Source organism: Phyllostomus discolor, chromosome 6 (genome assembly GCF_004126475.2).
Source record: "Phyllostomus discolor isolate MPI-MPIP mPhyDis1 chromosome 6, mPhyDis1.pri.v3, whole genome shotgun sequence".
In the NCBI taxonomy this organism is placed as follows: domain Eukaryota; kingdom Metazoa; phylum Chordata; class Mammalia; order Chiroptera; family Phyllostomidae; genus Phyllostomus; species Phyllostomus discolor.
The window spans coordinates 123,011,974-123,028,720 of NC_040908.2; the positions used below are offsets into that span (position 1 = coordinate 123,011,974).

Genomic DNA, 16,747 nt, shown 5'->3' on the forward strand with positions numbered 1-16,747 from the left:
GTGAGCTTTTATGTGCCAGGCCCATGTTGACTAAAATATAGTCCCTGATCCTTAGCCTCAAGGATTTCACAATCTCACATACAATTATATATAATTATGATACAGTGGGTTAAAAACTACAATTGAAGGAAGCAGAGGGTGCTCAAGGATCACTGTTGAAACCCCTGACAGGGCTTGGGGTGAGAGTTAGCAAAATTCCAATTGTGGAGTCTTAATGGAAATTACATTTTAGTAGAAAGAAAGTATAAATATTTTGCTTCCTTGCTTCCTCTGCATTCTAATTCTGTACTTTGAATACCAATGAATCAGCTTATTCAAGCTCTTTCCTGTCTCTCTTAAAATATAGGAGAACCCCGCACATATAATAATTGTGTATAGTATACAAATGCTCCTTGACTTCTTCTGGAGTTATCTTCCAATAAACTCATTGTAGTTTGAAAATGCAGTGTATATATGTATGTGTGTACATATAAATACACATATACACATATATTTTGAAATATGTATGTGTATTTCCTCACATGTTTTAGTTTTTATAAATTTCAAACCAGGGAAAATTAAAAGACTTATAATAAACACTTGTATTCCTATCACCAAGATTGATAACATTTTTTTTACATTGTTTTGTCTCCCTATCTATCCATCTCTTTTTTCTCCTCTTTCTACACTCGTACATTCACACACATGCACATACACACACACAGACTTGTAATTTTCACTGATTTCTATGAAAATAAATTCTAGACATTATAATCTTTCTCAATAAATATTAAGTATGTATATCCTAAAAGTAGATTCTCCTATATAACCACAGCGCCATTTTCAAAACTAAACAAATTATACTAACCTAATAATATCATAAATATATAACATATATGTAAAGTTCACAACTGTTCTAGTAATGAATTGTTAATGCTAGCATTTGGTTGTGGTTCAGCCCCTTTAATCTCTTTTAATTTAGATTAATTCCCCTGACATGGTTTTTATAACCTTGCATTTTAAATAAATTCCAGGCTAGGGGTGTGTGTGTGTGTGTGTGTGTGTTGCTTCCCATGTGCAAGATTTTTCTGATGATTTCCTCATGGTCAGGTTCAGGTTGAATATCTTTGGTAGGGATTTTGCACATGCGATGTCCTTAATGTTCATAAGAGTAGGGTAAAGCCAAATTATCCCAATATGGGTTAAGTTTTATCATTTGCTTAAGGTAGTAATTGTCAATCTCTTTATTGTAAAGGTACATTTATTCTTTTGTATTTAGTAACTAAACTTTGCAGTGGTACTTTGAGACTGTGTAAATATTCTGGTTTTCAATATCCTTTAAGTATGTTTTAATTACTTTAAATTACATGAAAAACTGCAGAAAGGTAATTTTCTAAATCCGTTGATACCTTTGCACTTATTACATGCCATTGTTTTATAAGGAAGAGTTTCCTTCTTCCTTTTCTTTCCTCCTCATTTGTTTATTTTCCATGTTCCTGTTGGCCTACCTTTGGCCACTGGTAGCTCCTCCAATAGGGTTTCGGTAGTTGTTCATATTTTTTACATTATGCTATTGTTTTTGTGTTCTTTATTGCATTCAGGCATGTATCGCCTTTTGTTCTCAGTGTTTCATACCTGGAATTATTAATTGCTCCAAGGATTCCAGGTTTCTGTAGTGGGAAATGGCATTTAGAAATAGTAGGGGGATGCTAGCTCTGCTTCCCGCTACTGGTGTCATTGCTTCTAAGGACTTCCAGAGGCCCAAGGAACAACCATAGAGATACAAGTTTTAAAAAATATGTCTACATTTTTCCCACTACTGGTGACACCAATTTAATTTCAGCTTCCATTTTCCTTTTTCTAGACTCTTCCAACAACCTCCTACATGCATTCTTTTTCTCCTCCACTCTTACCTTTTCAATCTGATATACACAGGTAAGCCAGTGCAAATTTTACAATGCGATGATAGCCTTTCCATGGCCGACTTTTAGACAAAAAGCAAAGGCCAAATGTTTCAACCAGATCTGAAACACCCCAAGAAGTCTCACCATTGCTCATTGTCTGTAGTTCATCTCCTGTCCTTCTTCCTCTAAGACCTACACAAACTCTGAGTCACATATGACTACTGACTGGCCTTTCTGGAAAAAGATCAAATAATTACATACCTTAGTATTCTTACGTTGTTTTCCTTCATTAGGCGTGCCTTCCCCTTGCCCACCTTTTCTGCCTGCCTGACTCCCCTTCACCTTTCATCCTCCTTCTTACCCAAGTCCTTTCCAGTTTCCTCTCAACAAGGCAAGAAACCCTCTTCTAGATTGCTAAGCACTTAGTGTGTACCCAGAACAGCCTCAGCACACTTGGTTATAATGGTGTATTTATAAGCCTGTGTCCTCCAAAGTAGGGAAAAGATCCTGCATGGTTCATGTTAATATCTAGTATTGAGCACAGATTCTTACACAAGTACACACTGGATGCAATAGCTGAGATTAATGAGTGCAGCAAAGAATCAAGACTGTTCTTGACCCATCAGTCTGGGGGTTTCCATTTGCTTGTCATACTCTTGATTACGTGTCTGGGTCAAGGCTCAAAATAAGGGCTTTCTGGACAAAGATATGACTGTTCGGCCATGTTTTCCCTCAGACCTTAAGGTTGTTTCTTGATTTTATCAGCCTTGGCCCTTCCCCCTCAGCACTCTGAACATAGCTTCTCTGATGGGCTTGGATTTCACACTGTAGATGACGGGGTTGAGCACAGGGGGCACCACCAGGTACACATAGGCAATAAGAGCATGTACAATGTGAGGCAGGTGCCTTCCAAAACGGTGAATCATGGACACACCTATGACTGGGATGTAGAAAACCAGAACAGCTAAGATATGAGAAATGCAAGTGTTGAGGGCCCGGATGCGCTCTCTGGGAGAGGCCAGGCCCATGACTGTATGAAGAATAAGGGTATAAGATAGGACAATAAGCAAGGAGTCTACACCCACCGTGGACAGAACTACATATAGTCCATAAAGAATATTGATGGTAATGTCTGCACAGGCCTTTTTCATGACATCTGCATGGAAGCAGAATGAATGGGATAGAAGGATCTTGCCAGGGCAAAAGTTGAGTCTCTTCAGTAAGAAGGGTACTGGGAAGAGGGACACAGTGGCTCTAGCCACAATGGTCAGTCCAATCCTGGTGATGACAGTATTGGTGAGGACAGCTGCATAGCGCAGGGGCTTGGAGATGGCCACAAAGCGGTCAAATGACATGGCCAGGAGCACCGAGGACTCCACCACAGAGAAGGAGTGGAGGAAGAACATTTGGACCAGGCAGGCATTGAAAGCAATGAGACTATGGTCAAACCAGAGCACAGCCAGGGTGGTGGGCAGTGTGGACAAGGTGAGGCCCACATCAGTGAGGGCCAACATGGACAGGAAGTAGTACATGGGCTGGTGCAGGCTGGGAGTCCTCCTCACAGCCAGGAGGATGAGGCAATTTCCAGTGAGGGCTGCAGTGTACATGCAGGAGAAAGGAATGGAGATCCAGCCATGAAGGGCCTCCAGCCCTGGGATGCCCGTCATCAGGAAAGCAGGTGGCTGGAAGAAGGACATGTTGACATTGGACTGGGAAGGGAGCATCCTTGGAAGGCACAAAAGGTCTCCAGAGACATGACTTCAATCTTGGCAGAAAAATAAGAAGACATGACACAATTACTGGAAAACAATACCAGCTCCTAATTAGGTGACATGGGTTTTTATGCAATGGCAAATATAAAACACAAAGATTAAAAATTATACTGCAATCATATGATCCTTGTCTTTCCTCTCCTCAGATGTGAGCTATAAAAGATAAAGCAACAAATGCAGAAACAACACACAAACAAAGAAACTGATAGATGCAGACAATAGAAGACTGTTGTTACCTGAAGGGAAGTGGGGTGTGGGGGAAGACAAAGAGGGTAAAGTGGGTCAAATATATGATGATGCAAGGACCGTAAACTTCAGGTGGTGAGTACATAAAAGAATATACTGATATTGTATTATAAAGTTTTAACACCTAAAGTTTATGTAATGTTACTAACCACTGTTATCCCAGTAAATTTAATATAAAAATACTGTGTCTAAAAGGAAACTAGAGAATTACTGCATTTTAATCTTTTGACTATGAAAATATCATTTCATCTGTAAAACACTAATCTATTCACGTCCTGAAGAAAGCAATGATTTAAAAATATATGTGAAATGTTTGTAGATCATCTAATCAAAACCACCCTATTTTAAACAACAGAGTGACCTCCTGGAAAACAATTGTTAACATATTGTAGAAGCCTGAAGGGTTGACAGTATGGGTTTGTTATCTTTGGTTTCCTGAGTTGCTTTAGATCCCAATACAAACAAAGAAGTAAATAAACAAACAAGGACACTTCAAAGGTAGGTTAATAAAAGAGCATAAGAGAAACAGCCACGCAAATATCTTTGAGCAGACATTTAAAAAACCATCACAGATAAGCCTGTGAGCTAAGAGAGGTTTTAGTCTGAATGCTGGGCTGTAGAGTTATGCTATATTTAGCCAATGGAATGGGCTTGCTCTGGAGGTAAGAATGAACTTTTTTGTTTTTGTTTTTCCCTTTAGGTGGTGGGGGAGTGCCTCTAGAGCAGAGGATTGTGCATATTATGGTAGAATGTTTTCCAAAGAAATAATATTGCTGATGGTGTCAGTTCTGTCAGCCTCTATTCTTTCTGTCTCAGATATTTTTTGGGAAAATATGAAACAAAGGTGTAACTTGCGCCATTCAAAGATGAGTAAAAAGCAGAGCAAGTCCAACATAGAATTTGAGCAGATATATTTTGTAAACAGTCAAAGGGACAAGACAAGCTACAGGTATGTAAAAAATACTCTCGGAGATCAGGAATTATTCAGGAAAGAGAAAAAATTATGTGCAAACTTTCCTAAATAAAGAAATGAAAGAAATCATGAACCAAATTAAATATTTTTTTTGATATTAAAGTATAAAAATGAGTTGCTAACAAAAAGAAGAAACTGATGAGTATGCCAGATGGGAAGACACATCCTCTAAGGCATTCTTTGTTGTGAGAGGCTGTGGGGGACATCTCTCCCTGGAAATACGGTCTGAGATTCCACCTCATCTCTGAGCTGTAACTCCCTCAACCTTAGGAATACAGACTCCTCAGGCTCTGTTTTTCAAGCAGAAGATGAGACTACTGTCTCTTTCATTGTCCAAGACTGATTATTTCTCCTTCTCTGCTTTATTTCCAGATCCTTCCCATTAACATCTCCCTCAGCTGCTGAGATGCCAGCAGCCACCCATCTGAGAAGTGGAGAAGCGGGTGTGTGGACCCCAGGTTACTCACCCAGGCTGTTGTGTCAGGCTGCTCTGCCTCTCCACATTATGCAGGAGCCCAGGATGTCTTTGTGGCAGAGGAACTGAGTTTTATCTCATTGCACAGAGACACCTTAGTGGCAGTTCCCATCTCCAAGGAAGGAGAGGTTTGTGTCACAGGGGAATCACTCCACTTACATCCCTGGGGAATAAAAATGTTGGGGCTCCTTTTGGAATCAGGGGAAGTGTTTTGAGAAGTAAACACTAAGGGAGAAAGGGAGACAGAGTCATAGGCTCTACAATATCGCCCCAATTTAAATTGTTGTATTCAGAGATTGTCAGCTTCAAAGGCCCATCTACATTTGAAATCCCTCCAGGAGAACACTCCTAGTGAGGCTCTAAGATGAGTCCTACAGGACTTCCTAGTCTTTGCAGAGGGTAAGGATATAGAGTGATATGTTGGGACCTAAATTATTGGCCCAACCCAGCTGAGGGAGTCAGGAAAAGCTTCCTAGAGGAGGTAGAGAAGGAGCAGACTTTTGAAAGGCCCACAGACCCTGTTCTAAAGACTCAGCTCTCATTCTAGGACAGACATCAGGACTCCAGTCTTGTAGATTCAGACTGGGGCTGGCAAAGATTATGCCAAACAGATGCAAAAGGAGAGGGAACTTGGACCGTGAGGAGAACATTATAGAGCCTGTCAGACATGGGTTCTATTTCTTGCTCTGTTTCTCAACGCATACAAGGTCTGTCTCTGTTCTTTTCCAGTTTCTCTGGGGAGCTCCCTGCCAAATAGCTTTGGACTCAGATGTTTCATATGGCAATTTGGACTAAGGTCATTGAACTGGAGCTGCTTTCTATGGGCCCATTTACTTCTCTTTCTTTGATTTTGGTTGCACTCTCCCAGCTGGACTGCGTTTAGCCTGCCTGCCTTTCCCCCCAGAGGTAATAAGTAAATGTAGGGAATAATCACACAACTTGGAAATCCTGTATCAAAATGAATTAATGGTGATTAACCTGAGCTGAGACGTTAGCATCACTTCACGATGCTTTCCTTTTAGTTCTTAAATTGTCACCATTTTTCTCAAGCTCTTTATCCAACTTTCATCTCTACTCTCAGTGGGTAAATGATGAGGCTGTCATTTAGTTATCTAAATAGATCTTGGATTTCTGTTTCCAGGAATGTGCCTGATGCAGAAGAACTTATGACCCAGCCTGGACAAGCCATCCTGGAGAATGATCACCCTAGTGTCTCTGCTCTGGTGGTCTTGCCTTATTTCCCTCTTCCAACTAGAAAACACATACAGTTTTGACGTGATAAGGCTGCAAATGCCACAGCTCATGATTAATTCCTGTCTTGATGTATGATTTCAATGATGCTTGCTCCCACAAATCCATGTCAGTGAAGCTGTGTGGGCCTTCAAAATTCTTTCTTAGACTCCAAGGTGGTTACATAGTTATTTTTTGTGGGGGATGATAGTAACTGAAGAGAGGGGAGGGACACAGAAACAGAAGAGGAGTCAGTTCTCATGAAATGTTTGCATTTCTGTATGCATGTGTGAGTATTTATGTGGAAACTGCCAATGTTCATCTATGTGTGCCTACTGGAGACTGCTTTCCCATAAGAGTACTGTACATTCTGATTGTGGCTGGGTGTAGGTATATTTATGTGAGTATAAGTGATACTCATTGTGTGTGTGTGTACAAAGAAAATGTGCCAGTTGTGCATTTGTGTCTTGGTGAATGTGGTAGGTGTGCCTTGACATGTATATTTCATGGATAATGGATCTGATTGCACACTGATTGTGTTTCTATGGACCTGTTAGTTGGCATGTGATATGCATCTACTGAGAATGTTGGACAATATCGTTCTAAGTGTCTGCTAAAAATGTTGCCTCTATTTTTATTCATATTGCAAATATGGAAAATGTAGAATATAAAATATTATACATTTGTAACAATTTATATAGAATATCTAATATGTACGTGTATGTGGAATGTGTGGACTTTGGATGGCTACAGCTTTCAGCATGTGGAGTCTTTGTGTTTGGGCATATGTCTGTTGTGTACGGTATTTGTGATAGGAAATCATTTTGTGTGATACAAGTGTCTTTAGTCATACACAGATGGAATGTCATGTCTGAAGGACATGTGTGTATGCAGGTATGTGTGTACATGCAGTGTTTGTGAATGTTGCATTTTAGGGCATATGTCTGGTGCATGTGTTTTAGGGCACATTTCTTTTGTGTGGTAGCTGCCGCACACATGGCTCCAGAGTGAAGACAGCATCTGTGCTCCTGGGCAATGATTGTAGAATTGTGTCTCTATGTATTAGGGGTGGAAGTAGGAAATTAAGGAGGTCCTGGCTGTGGAAGTAATCCCAAATCTGAGAGCCACCTCTGGGGCCCAGAGTCTTGGACTGGGCTCCATATGGGTATGGCTCAGCCTCTGGGAATGATTGGAAAGCAGAGTGCTTCCTTTCTACATCTTCTCCAGGGCCAGATCACACCTTCTTTATCCTGACCACAGCACTTTCAGTGCTTCTGTCACCTCTTCCCATCTTTCCTCCCATACTTCTGGCCCATCCACAGGTATTGATCTGCCTAAATCTCTGGCCTCCTGCATCAATGGCATCTCATAACTTTTTCTATTACACTTGATCCAAAGGAAATGAGGGTGATACAGAGTCAGATTATAGTCTTCCCTTTCCACTCCTAAGGAAGCCAGCAGCAATACAGTGCTTTTAACTCAAAGAAAGTTGAGGAACAATGGTATGGAGAACCTGGAGGATACCTAAAATAGGGACATAGAAGAGGATGCAATTTTTAATATCAGACTTCACCATGGCAACCAACAAGCAAGGGACATGCCTGAGTGAGCTTAGAAGAAGAGCTGAGGCAGATGGCACCATATTGCTGTGTCACTATCAGCATTGCCCGATGAGCACATTTGTTTAGCCATTATTTAACAAACATTTATGGAAAAATATAATAAGATAAGACATTGTTGTGGAGGTGGCTAGGGTTACAGAGAAGAATAAGACAAAAAAACCCAACCTTAGGGAACTTTAAGTCACTACATATTCTCCAGCCCAAGGATTTTCAACAGGTGTGCTGCAAGTGGCACACTGGTGTGCCACAAGGATTTTTAAACATGCGATACCTGACTATTTAGTTGGAGGTACTGACCTCTTTTCCCTGAGATTGTCACACAAAATATGAAGAGAGCCAACAAAACAATAGCCATCTGGTGTGAATGAATAAGAATTATATTTTTTGGGGGTGCTGCAGAATTTTAGCCATTAGTTTATTTGTGCCACCAGATGAAAAAGGTTGAAAATTGCTGTTGTAGCATATAACCACAAGAGCTTGAATCCTGACCCCAAAGCATCCTTCCTTTATTTCTGCCACTAAAGTTGTAGATTGGAATTGGGGTAGATGGTGAGAAAGTCCATTTTAGACCAGTGGTTCCAGGGTAGCTTGTATAAGAAGTAGAGCAGTTTTTCCTCTAAGGTCTCCTTCACAGAGGTTTTTAGAGCCCTGATGTAGTCTTTCCATACCCACTTCCTTTCCCTCGTCTTATTCTTTCTTTTCACATTTCTTACTATTGTAATCGACAGGAAATCTAATCCTTTCCTTTATTTTTAAGCTCTTCTTATTGGTCATTTTTCTGTATTAAAATATAGGTACATCACTGGAAGGAAACCACACTAAAGATAGGGAATGTAAAATTTTGAAGACAGAAATTCCTTCTTGTGAAAACCATCCAGAGAAAGGTGTCTGTAGAAAAGGAAGGTAATGGGAAGGAAGACACTAAGGAGGACTGGAAGATGAATCACCCTTTCAGACTTGGAAGGTTTTATGTCTTTCAAGGCACCTTCTATCTTATTGAAGTTATCAAATTTACTGGCATAAAGGCATTTATAATATTCTCCTATAATACTTTAAATATCTGTAGCATCTGTAGTGAGGTCACCTCTCTCATTTCTCATATTGATGTCTGTCTCTCTCTTTCTCCCACCCCCCACCTCTCTCTTCTTGTTCAATCTGGATAGAGCTTTATGTATCTTATTGCTTTTCTTATTTTAATCATTGTTCAAATACAGTTTTCTCCTTTTTTACTCCCAATCCAGTCCCCCCTTCTACCCCTCCCCAATTCCCTCCCACTACCACCCTCTCCTTAGTTTATGATCATGTGTCCGTTAAGTTTGTTCCTGTGAACCCTTCCCACTGTCCCCTTAAATTGACTCTACTTTCTTCTGTGGGCACTGTTAGCCTGGCCTCTATTTCAGTGTCTTTGGTTATATTTTGCTTTTTTCTTTGTTTTGTTGTTTAGGTTCCTGTTAAAGGTGAGATCATATGGTATTTGTCTTTCACTGCCTGGCTTATTTTGCGTAGCATAATGCTTTCCAGCTCCATCCACGCTGTTGCAAAGGGTAGGAGCTCCTTCTTTCTTTCTGCTGCATAGAATTCCACGGTGTAAATGTACCATAGTTTTTTGAATCATTCATTTACTGATGGGCATCTTGGTTGCTTCCAGCATCTAGCTATTGTAAATTGTGCTGCTATGAACATTGGGATGCATAGGTTCTTTTGAATTGGTGTTTTAGTATTCTTAGGATAGAGTCCCAGCAGTGGAATTGCTGGGTCAAAAGGCAGATCCATTTTTAGTTTTCTGAGGAAGTTCCATGCTGCTTTCCATAGTGGTTGTACCAGTCTGCAGTCCCACCAGCAGTACACTAGGGATCCCTTTTCTCCACATCCTCTCCAACATTTGTTGTTTGTTGCTTTGTTTATGATGGCCATTCTGTCTTGTGTGAAGTGGTATCTCATTGTGGTTTTAATTTGCATCTCTCTGATAGCTAGCGATATTGAACATCGTTTCATGTATCTTTGGATTTTCTGTACATCCTCCTTGGAGAAGTGTCTGTTCAAGTCCTTTGCCCATTTTTTAATTGAATTTCTTGTCTTCTTAAAGTTGAGTCATGTAAGTTCTTTATATATTTTGGAGATTAAACCCTTGTCTGAGGTATCATTGGCAAATATGTTTTCCCATACAGTTGGTTCTCTTTTAATTTTGATACTGTTTTCTTTAGCTGTGCAGAAGCTTTTAATTTTGATGAAGTCCCATTTGTTTATTCTTTCCTTTATGTCCCTTGCTCTAGGGGACAAGTCAGTAAAAAAGTGTCTTCGTGAAATATCTGAGATTTTCCTACCTACGTTTCCTCTAGGACTTTAATGGTGTCACAGTATATAGTTAAGTCTTTTATCCACCTTGAATTTATTTTTGTATGTGGTGTAAGTTGGTGCTCAAGTTTCATTTTTTTTGCATGTAGCTGTCCAGTTCTCCCAACACCATTTGTTGAAGAGGCTATTTTTACTCCATTTTATGTTGCTGCCTCCTTTGTCAAGTGTTAATTGACCATAGAGACTTGGGTTTATTTCTGGGCTCTCTGTTCTGTTCCATTGGTCTATGTGCCTGTTTTTATGCAAGTACCAGGCTGTTTTGATTACAGTGGCCTTGTGGTATAGTTTAGTGTCGGGTATTGTGATCCCTCCTACTTTACTCTTCTTTCTCAAAATTGCAGCAGCTATTCGGGGTCGTTTATAACTCCATACAAATTTTTGGAGTGTTTGTTCTATGTCTGTGAAATATGCCATTGGTACTTTAATAGGAATTGCATCGAATGTGTAAATTGCTTTTGGTAGTATGGACATTTTGATGATATTAATTCTTCCAATCCATGAACACGGTATATGTTTCCATTTGTTTGTGTCTTCCTTGGTTTCTTTCTTCAGTGTTGTGTAGTTTTCTGAATACAGATCTTTCACCTCTTTGGTTAGGTTTATTCTTAGATATTTTATTTTTCTTTTTGCTATTTCAAATGAGATTTTTTCCTTGATCTCTGTTTCTGCTGTTTCATTGTTGGTGTACAGAAATGCCTTTGATTTCTGGATATTGACTTTGTATCCTGCTGTTTTGCCAAATTCATTTATTAGGTCAAGCAGTGTTTTGGTAGAGTCTATAGGATTTTCTATGTATACTATCATGTCATCTGCAAACAGTGACAGTTTTGTTTCCTCCTTTCCGATTTGGATGCCTTTTATTTCTTTTTCTTGTCTGATTGCTGTGGCTAAAACTTCCAGTACTATATTGAATAGAAGTGGTGAAGGTGGACAGCCTTGTCTTGTTCCTGATCTTAGTGGAAAAGATTTTAATTTTTGCCCATTGAGTATGATGTTGGCTGTAGGTGTCTCATATATGGCCTTTATTATGTTGAGGAATGCTCCCTCTATTCCCACTTTGCCAAGTGTTTTTATCATGAATGGGTGCTGTACCTTATCAAATGCTTTTTCTGCATCTATTGATATGATCATGTGGTTTTTGTCTTTGCTTTTGTTTACATGATGTATTACATTTACTGAGTTGCGAATATTGAGCCATCCTTGCATCCCTGGAATGAATCCCACTTGGTCATGGTGTATGATCTTTTTAATGTACTGTTGGATGCAGTTTGCCAGTATTTTGTTGAGGATTTTAGCATCAATGTTCATCAGTGATATTGGCCTGAAGTTTTCTTTCTTTGTTGTGTCTTTATCTGGTTTTGGAATTAGGATGATGTTGGCCTCATAAAAAGAGGTTGAGAGACTTTTATCTTTTTGGATTTTTTGAAATAGTCTGTGAAGGATAGGGGTTAGCTCTTCCTTAAATGCTTTGTAGAATTCTTCTGTGAAACCATCTGGTCCAGGGCTTTTGTGTGTTGGGAGTTTTTTGATTACTGCTTCAATTTCTTTTGTTGTTATTGGTCTGTTCAGGCTTTCTGCTTCTCTTTCATTGAGTTTGGAAGATTATATTTTTCTAGAAATTTGTCCATTTCATCTAGGTTTTCAAATTTCTTGGCATACAGTTCTTTGTAGTAATTAATTTCTTACAATCCTTTGTATTTCTGTGGTGTCAGTTGTAATCTCTCCTCTTTCATTTCTGATTGTGTTTAATTGGGTCTTCTCTTTTTTTCTTGATGAGTGTGCTTAAAGGCTTGTTGATTTTGTTTATCTTTTCAAAGAACCAGCTCTTGGATTCATTGAGCCTTAGAATTGTGCTTTTAGTCTCTATGTCATTTAATTCTGCTCTGATCTTGATTATTTCCTTCTTTCTGCTTGCTCTGGGCTGCCTTTGTTGTTGTTCCTCGAGTTCTTATAAATGTTGGGTTAGGTTGTTTGTTTGGAATGTTTCTAACCATTTTAGGTGGGCCTGTATTGCTATGACCTTCCCTCTCCAGATGGCCTGGGCTGTGTCCCATAAGTTTTGGGTTGTTGTGAGTTCATTTTCATTTGTTTCCAGAAACCTTTTGATTTCTTCCCTAATATCATTCTTGACCCATTCTTTGTTTAATAGAATGCTATTTAATCTCCATGATTTTGAGCATTTGGGGTTTTTTTCCTTGTGGTTGGTTTCTAGCTTCAGTCCCTTGTGGTCTGAGAAAATGCTTGGTATGATTTCAATTTTCTTGAAATTCTTGAGGCTTGTTTTGTGTCCTATCATGTGGTCTATCTTTGAAAAAGTTCCGTGTACATTTGAAAAGAATGTATATTTAGCTTCTTTGGGATGGAGGGTTCTGTATATATCAGTAAAGCCCATTTCATCAAGGGTATTGTTCAATGCCACAATATCTTTGTCTATATTTTGTTTGGAAGATCTGTCCATTTTTGGTAGTGGGGTGTTAAAATCTCCCATTATAATTGTGTTGTTGTCAATTTCTTCCTTGAAGTCCTCTAAGATTTTCTTTATGTATTTGGGTGCTCCTATGTTTGGTGCAAATATATTTACAATATTTATGTCTTCTTGATGGATTCTTCCCTTGAGTATTATGAAGTGACCTTCTGGGTCTCTCTTTATGGACCTTTTTTGGAAGTCTATTTTGTCTGATATGAGTATTGCTACCCTGGCTTTTTTTTTTCCTGTCCATTTGCATGGAAGATATGTTTCCAGCCCTTCACTTTCAGCCTGTGCAGGTCTTTTATCCTGAGGTGGGTCTCTTGTAGGCAGCATACGTGTGGGTCATGTTTTCTTATCCAATCAGGTATTCTGTGTCTTTTGATTGGAGCATTTAATCCATTTACGTTTAAGGTTATTATTGATAGGTACTTATTCATTGACTTTTATGTATGTGTGTTCCTCTCTCTCTCTCTCTTTTCCTTTCTTTTCTTAAAGCAGTCCCTTTAGCATCTCTTGCAGAGCTGGTTTGGTGGAGGTGTATTCTGTTAGACTTCTTTTGTCTGGGAAGCTCCTTATTTGGCCTTCTATCTTGATTGAGAGACTTGCTGGATATAGCAGCCTTGGTTGCAGACCTCTGGTTCTCATTACCTGGAGTATTTCTTGCCATTCTCTTCTGGCTTGCAGTGTTTCCATTAAGAAGTCAGCTGTTAGCCTTATTGGGACTCCCTTGTATGTTACTTCCTGTTTCTCCCTTGCTGCCTTTAAGATTCTTTGTCTTGAAATTTTTCCATTTTAATTATGATGTGTCTTGAGCTGGGCCTCTTTGGGTTCCTCTTGATTGGGACTCTCTGTGTTTCCTGGAATTTTGTGAGTTTTTCTCTCATCAAATTAGGGGAGTTCTCCTTCATTACTTATTCAACTAGGTTTTCGATCCCTTGCTCTTCTTCTTCTCCTTCTGGTATCCCTATTATATGGATATTATTACGTTTCATATTGTCTTGCATTTCTCTTAATCCCTCTTCATTCTTTCTGAGCCTCTTTTCCTTTTCTTGCTCTTTCTGGATGTTGTTTTCTACTTTGTCCCCCAGCTCACTAATCTGATCTTCTGCTTCATCAATCCTGCTTTTCATTTCTTCTGTGTTCTTCAGTTCAGAAATTGTATTCTTCATTTCCTTTTGACCTTTGTTGAGGGTTTCTATTTCCTTTTTCATGTTTATATAGTTTGCAGTGAGATTGATGTAGTTTCCCTCTAATTTCTGAAAGCTCATTGTGAGTTCATTGAACTTCCTGGTAATCATTGTTTTGAACTCACTGTCTGATAGTTGAGTTGCCTCTATTTCATTTAGCATTTTTCCTGAGGCTTCCTCATTTCCCTTCAATTGGTGGTTGTTTCTTTGTGTTCTCATTGTTCGTGGGTTTCTTCTTTTTTCTTCTTGTTTGTTAATTTGATCTGTCCTGATTCCCTGAAATTATGGTGTGAACTTCTGTGGTAGAATATTTGTGAGATTCAGTGGTGCAATCTCCTTCGTGTATCCTTGTGTTCACAGCTTCCCCCTACTCTTTTTTGTGATCAGTTGGAGGAGTAAGGCAAAATGTTTTAAGACAGCAAGACAGTGTACTATGATATTTACATTAGCAGCCAGTAGAGAAGAGATGGGTTATTCTTTGGCTCCTTATAGTGTTAACCGTGATCCTCCACCCCACTATCCATGTTTTAGAAAGGATGGAAAGAAGGTAAGACTCTTATTGGGGACGAGAGGATTGTTAGTTGGATCTAGAAAGCTGTGAGGCTGTGGGAGGTCAGATTCTAAGGTAGGATTGGAATAAAGATTAGTAAATAGGAGTAGTGTGTAAAAGAATAGAGACAACCCCCACAATAGTATAGTTCAGAAAATTGCAAAGTGGGCTGAGATCAGGTAGGGGTATTGAGAAGTATTTACAATTGTATAGACTAGGTCTTACTAACAGTAATAGTAAAGTGACAGTCTTGTGGCAGAATCCATGAGGTCTAGATAACACGAATAAGGGGTATAGAACCTTGAGAGGTGTATTAAAGGAACCCAGATGAAGGATAGTAACTTATCAACACCTTGTGACTGAGATACCAGGGGGAACCTATCAAATGACAGTATAACTAGCCAAGCAAAGAAGATTATACAGAAAGAAAAAGAATACCAAAATATTATTAAAATAAAAAATGTCAGAAAAATGAGAAAAAGATAATATAAATTTAAAGTAACTTGCAAGATTAAAAAATAAAGGAAAGAAAAGCAGAAGATGTAGTGCAGGAGAGATAAATTTGGAGTGGAAAGAATAATATTAGGATGAATGGAAGAGAAACATAAGGGATTGCGAGATAAAAATAATAAGAATTGAAAAATCAAATGTCACATAAAACACAAGATAAAATCAATCAACCAACAACAGCCACAAAAACCAAACCAAACCAAACCAAACCAACCAACCAACCAAACAAACAAACAAAAAGAACCTCTTGTTGGTTTCTAACTGGCCAGACCAGTTTTTCTGATCTTGCTGGCCTCAGCTGGCTGAGGGATTTTGAAATGCTTCTCTCTCTCCCAGCCAGATCTCAGCAAATCTGTCAGGTACCCTGGGTGCTCCCGAGCACACTGGCTCTCTGGATCTCACTTCCACGCTCTTCTGGACTCCGGGGTCCTGCAGGGTTCCAGCTGTATGATCTCAGTAGGCACCCTCGACGTTTTGGGATTCACTGCGCCCTCCCTGGGAATCGTAAAAGGGTGCACCCCTCTCCCAAACTTTTGAGATTCGGGGTCTAGGATCGCCCTAAGCGCCTCGCTGAGACCCTTCCGGGTTCACAGCGCGTGAGTCAGTCTTCCCGAAGGTGCGCGAGCTGAGCCCTTTCCAGCTCTGTGTTCCCCCACTGAACCGCACTCCGACTGGGTGTTGGTGCCTTTCCCAGCTCCCCTGGTCGGGCTGGCTGGAAATTTCTCAGCCACTACTGTATGAATGCACCAAGCGCCACGTCCCTCCCGGGATCACGGCGCGTGATTCAGGCCTCCCTATAGGGCGTGAGCCGAGCACAGCCCGGCTCTGTGCTCTCCACTGATCCGAACTTCCACTGGGCTAGGGGTGTGGGTGCTCTTCCAGGCTGCCCCTGGTCCTGTCGGCTACAGGCCCTCACTTCTCCCAGGTCTCTGGGCGGGTGTTCTTAGTCCCTGGGCGATTTTTTCCCAGTCCAACTGGCCAATCTGTTCCTTCTAGCAACACATTCTCCCCTGGAGTTGCTCACCCCCCGAATTCGGGGGAGGGAGCAGTGACTCCCCTCTCCTGGGAGCCCTGAGGCAGACCTGGGAGCACCGGGCCTGGTGATTGCACACCCCTAGACCCCGCGCTGATGCCTGGGCCCCTTTTGTCCTGAAGCAGTCTCGTTACCATCTGGTTTTCCAGTGATCGCAATAATTTTTGATGTCCTGCTTTCAAAAGTGATTCGGTAACCTAGTCCACTTGCTCTGTTTCTCCACCAATCCGCGAGTTTCTCTCCTCTTCACAGAAGCCGAGAAAAACGCTGCCTAGAGTAAAGCCGCCATCTTCTGTCCCCGCTTTTTTCAATGAAACAGATTTCAGTTTCCTTGATTTTCTCTTTTTTGTTTTGTTGATTTCTTCTCTTTATCATTTTCTTTTTCTGCTTAAATGGGATATAAATTTCTTTTATTTTTCTAGGTTCTTAAGGTGTAAGCTG

The 16,747-nt window shown here is 40.1% G+C and overlaps 1 protein-coding gene across 1 annotated transcript; it reads right to left on the reverse strand.

Annotated features, from left to right (window-relative positions):
- Positions 1 to 824: 824 nt before the first annotated feature.
- LOC114500491 (olfactory receptor 51I2-like) lies at positions 825 to 3,647 on the reverse strand. Its single transcript, XM_036028921.1, has one exon. It carries the CDS (start codon positions 3,605 to 3,607, stop codon positions 2,645 to 2,647), a length of 963 nt encoding a protein of 320 aa, XP_035884814.1. The 5' UTR covers positions 3,608 to 3,647; the 3' UTR covers positions 825 to 2,644.
- Positions 3,648 to 16,747: the final 13,100 nt, after the last annotated feature.

What these genes read in the sequence shown, in the direction of transcription:
- LOC114500491 (XM_036028921.1), bottom strand. Translation starts at nt 3,607, where the DNA reads ATGCTCCCTTCCCAGTCCAATGTCAACATGTCCTTCTTCCAGCCACCT.